Source organism: Solanum tuberosum, unplaced genomic scaffold (genome assembly GCF_000226075.1).
Source record: "Solanum tuberosum cultivar DM 1-3 516 R44 unplaced genomic scaffold, SolTub_3.0 scf00298, whole genome shotgun sequence".
Taxonomy (NCBI): domain Eukaryota; kingdom Viridiplantae; phylum Streptophyta; class Magnoliopsida; order Solanales; family Solanaceae; genus Solanum; species Solanum tuberosum.
Window position 1 is genome coordinate 390,603 of NW_006239219.1, and position 4,929 is coordinate 395,531.

Genomic DNA, 4,929 nt, shown 5'->3' on the forward strand with positions numbered 1-4,929 from the left:
TTTTCATCAGAAGGTCAAGTTGTATTATTTATTGTTTTTCTACAAAATTCAATCCATTAAACATAACTACATTTCATAATTGGTTAGAGGAGGCCGGAAAAGATCGAAATGAATAACGTCAAATTTAACAACACAAATGAATAACATAAAGTATTAACTAAGTATAAGTTTATTTTATACTGAGAGATTACAAATTAGTACTAGATTTATCAATAAAATTTAAAAATAAGAAGATGATGTATGTATATTTAGTCAAATATATATTGTATCTGGATTAATAGCCTAAATATAGAATAAATATGAGAATATGGCATTTTGGGTCACCATTGTTTGAGTTCATTTTGGCTTACATGCTCATAATGTTTTGAAATTATAATAACAATTAGTTGACTGACTTTCTAAGAACAAGAACGTTAATTATATTTTTTCACGTTATAAAAATCATTATTCTTCATTAAAGTTAATTGGCACGTAGAAATTTCAAAAACATTACTCACAATTTAATTGTAACAAACTTACTTACATTAATTTACTTTGAAAAATAGTATATTTATGTTATTTATTTTTAAATGATTATAAATTACAAGAAGTTCTTTCACTTCTAAAGAAGATATGATTACATGTAAAAAAAACATGTTTTTTCCTATGGAACCAAATTATACATCTATACATTTATAGGAAGGTATAATATAATTATTTTATATTCTTTTTATGTGAGAAGGAACTCATAAAAATTATTTTAAAATTCATGTTTTTTTCCTATGGAACCAAATTATACATCTATACATTTATAGGAAGGTATAATATAATTATTTTTTATTCTTTTTATGTGAGAAAAAACTCTTAAAAATTATTTTAAAATTTCAACTAAAATTATTAAATATACATAAAAATACATTTTTTATATGTATAATGTCTCTTTTATTCAATTAAATATTTAGTAAATTATTTGTGCTTTTCATGACTGCGCGAAGCGCGGATGAATTCACTAGTGTATAATATGGGTGATTTCGACAATTAAGCAACTTTGAAGTTACCTATAATAGATACTACTCTCTCCGTTCATTTTTACTTATCCAATATTGCTTTAGGAGCAATAAATTAAATGGTAATTTTACTATATTAAAACATCGAACTAAAGATTGGATTAACATTATCTCCAACAACTAGGACTCGTATTTATGTTCAAACGGCTCTTTTTAGGTGTTGTCTTGTAGTAAGCTTTATGGTAAACAAAAAAAAAACAGGTACATTATATATATATAGTTAGTTAGTTAGTCCACAAATTTCAATATTTCAACTTTCAAGCATTGTTTAAGACATATTTTTTAATATAATATCACACTAGTTGGATGATCTTTTTATTCCCTCAACAATTGATTACACTTGGTTGGACTAGTAATAGTCCATAATTATAAAGAGCAAATGGAACATTGTTTAAGACATGTGGTAACTAAAGCTTGTGAAAAGGATTAAACATTAACAAGTAGCAAGGAAGAAGGAAGGGGACCATTTGATCCATAATTCATTAAAGCAAATTAAAGTGCTTTTAATAAAATATGACCTAACTTTGTACTATCTATATACAAATTTTGTTTGACATTATGTCTCCACACTAATACTGAATACTTTTATATATTGTAGAATCTCTGACGATATTACGATAGAATATTAACACTTGATTAATTATAAGTTAGCGTAATACAGACGAACTTCTGCTTATAATAAAGAGGCTGCAAATAATGGTTGAGAGATCATCAGGATCGAGTTTTTAGGTTTCCCAAAATGGTTGATACCAACAATATATTAGGGTCATTTGACTCGAGTGAAGAAGGAGGGTTTAAGGAGCACGAAAAGTTGTTGCCAATAGCTAACGTGGGACGAATAATGAAGCATATTCTTCCTCAAAACGCGAAGATTTCAAAAGAGGGGAAAGAAACAATGCAAGAATGTGTGTCTGAGTTCATAAGCTTTGTTACTGGAGAAGCATCGGAGAAATGTCACAAGGAGAAGAGGAAGACGTTGAACGGAGATGATGTTTGTTGGGCTTTGGGAAATTTAGGGTTTGATGATTATGTTGAGCCATTGAAGAGGTATTTGCATAGATATAGAGAGTTAGAAGGTGAAAAAGCTAACCAAAATAAGGTTGATATTGGCAACAAGAATGAAGAAAGGGAGAAAAATGAGTTTCTCCTTGGAAGATTGTATGGTCCTTAAGAAAGTCCGGAGCATAAATGACAACTTTTTTTTAATCAAGTAGGGGTGACCGTTCAGACAGTTCAATTCATAATCCAAAAATCCAAAAAGTTCGAATTTCGATTTGGTTTTTAGGTTGACCCAAACTATGTCCACCTCTATACGTAAGCTTTGATTTTCAAATTCTTTCTACTCTTGTTTTCATTTTATGAAGAAAAAAATAAATCGAGCTTTCGTACTAGTGATCATATTGTATCTTCTAAATAATTTGTAAGGTAATTAATTTGTGGGATATGGTTTTGAAAAATTAATTAACTTTGTGATTCAACTATTTATGTTCTCATTTGGCTAGATTGGCATGGTTCTTGGTTCAGTGTTGAACAATAATAATTAAGTTACTCCAATACTAATTAGAGACTCTAATGGAGGTTAGCACAAATTCCTTCCCTAATTACCATTTCTTTTTTCATTTGCACGTGAAATTAATGATATTAAGGAATATCAAAATTTGTAGGGTATTTCTTGTTCTTACCAAATTGGAAGATTAGTTTTCTAAAATTGGTTGTTTTAACTATGGTTATGATATAATCTTGATTTTTAAAATTTTAAAACACATGTCTCTTATCTAGACGTGTACTTGACGAAATAGAGGGAAGGATGTAATGGAGAGGAGTCAAATCTGTCATTTATTGGCAACTAAACAATATTTTGATTGATGCAAGTAAATCTAATTAATGTTATAATTTTAATACATTCGTATTAATACTTGGAAATGGTACTGAAATGCCTTATAGTTTATAATACTGTATTTTTTTTTCCAACTCCCACCATATGAGCTCCCTTAGTGGCGGAGGGTTTGGCATAGACCCCTACCACATATAGTCTATACTGTGTGTGCTGGATAATATAGTTAAAATTGTAATTTAATTTCTTTTCTTAACAAAAAAAATTGTTTCGTGATGAACTCTAAAAGTTGCTTGATTCTCTTTTAAAATAAGTCTATTTTATTATAAATAAATCATTGATTAGTAGTGGTCGGCGTTCAACTTTTTTTATTTTTGGTTTTGAAAAAGTGTTCATCGAATATCAAACAGAAATAATTCAATTTGGTTTGGTTTGGTTTGTTCAACTTCGATTTGGTTTGATATTTTTAAAATGGGTTTTTCGATGCAAATGAAAAATAAATTGAGGACAAAATCTAAGTATAAGACACTTAAAATCATGTTAATTGATAATGTATCTCACCGTGGAACAGTACTTATTGTGCTGAAAAGACTATTTTTGTCTTTGTCAAGAATATTGTGCCTCCAACTATTGTTCAAAGAAAACAAGGATGAAGATAGGTTTCTTTACATGACGAATATTGACAAAAATTACATTTGGGATTCCTCTCGGGCAAATTAATATTGAATCTAACTGTCTGAATTGTAAATTTGTTGCTACTTTGATTTATTCGTAAATAGTTTAATTGCTAGTTGTCATTTTTTAAATAAAAGTTTGATTTTCCAGTGCACTGAAATTTTGATACGCTTACACTAAACACCAAATTGAAAAATCGAACTTTTGAAAAAAAAAAATATCAAAACAGAACTAAAAAATTGAAAAATTAAATTAATTTGATTTAATCCGATTTTTTAATTTTCCAACGGTGCAAATTTCAACTGACAGTCCTATCGCTTTCTTTGATTGATGCACATGAATTTATTTCTCCTTGCCTTAGTAGCAATTTATATCATATATTACTTTAAAACGCAACAATATGCCCCACTCAAAAATAGTAATCATATTTCCTTAAAAACAGTTACAAAATGGTATTAAGGTGTGACAATACAACCTTAAAAAACAATCATTATGGACCAAAACAATTGACCTCAAAAAACCCTCATGCTTAGGGGTGGGCGTCTGATATTTGGTTCGAGATTTCTAAATTTTGAATTCAGTAATTCGGTAATTGGTAGTTAAAAGTAGATATTAAATATCAAATTTTTAAATTTTGGTTTGATAATTCGATAATCGGTGAATCAAACTTCGATTCAATATGGTATTTGGTAATACCGTATTGAATTTGTAGCCGATTGTATTACAAAGTTAATATTATTGCTCCAATTATTTTTATTTTTCTATGTAGATTCACAATATAATAGAAGATAAAAAACTAAGAAGACATGAAGAAAAATAAATTGATACAACTAAAAGACATGTATTTAGGTTGTTTAAGTTTAGCATTTAACTTTCTCTTTGAACTTATACCATTTTTCGGTGCGGAACTGGTAGTTGGGGAAGTCATAGAAGTAGTAGTGTGGTAGGTGAGTAACTGATTTTAAAGATTCTATTATAATATCTTTTTGCTAAGTGTCTTAATCCTGATATCTCTTTAATATTATTTTTTGGTAGTGGTAAATTCATGGTAATATGTAGTAATATTTATTGTAATATTCTTCCGATAGTTGTTTTAATCTGAATATTTCTTTAATATTATTTATGATATATTCTAGATATAACATATCTTGGGTTCTTTGATACATATATAAATTTTCCTCCATTAATTGTTCTAATAGTTTTATATCTTCCATAGCTTCTATCCAATATTGTAAATATTCGTAATTCATTTTAATCTGAATTTATTTCTAAATCATACCATTTTATTCTTTCATTATCTAAATATAGATCTTGTAAATCTATTTCATACCATTCTTGATTTAATATATCTTCTAATTCGTAGTCATCAAATAT

General features: G+C 27.8%; 1 protein-coding gene across 1 annotated transcript; it reads left to right on the forward strand.

Moving 5' to 3' along the window:
• The first annotated feature begins 1,307 nt into the window (after positions 1-1,307).
• Positions 1,308-3,773, forward strand: LOC102587650 (nuclear transcription factor Y subunit B-5-like). Its single transcript, XM_015314394.1, has one exon. The coding sequence runs from the start codon at positions 1,786-1,788 to the stop codon at positions 2,215-2,217; it is 432 nt and encodes a 143-aa protein (XP_015169880.1). The 5' UTR covers positions 1,308-1,785; the 3' UTR covers positions 2,218-3,773.
• The last annotated feature ends 1,156 nt before the right edge of the window (positions 3,774-4,929 follow it).

Coding starts and splice junctions, on each gene's coding strand:
- LOC102587650 (XM_015314394.1), top strand. CDS start 1,786: ATGGTTGATACCAACAATATATTAGGGTCATTTGACTCGAGTGAAGAA.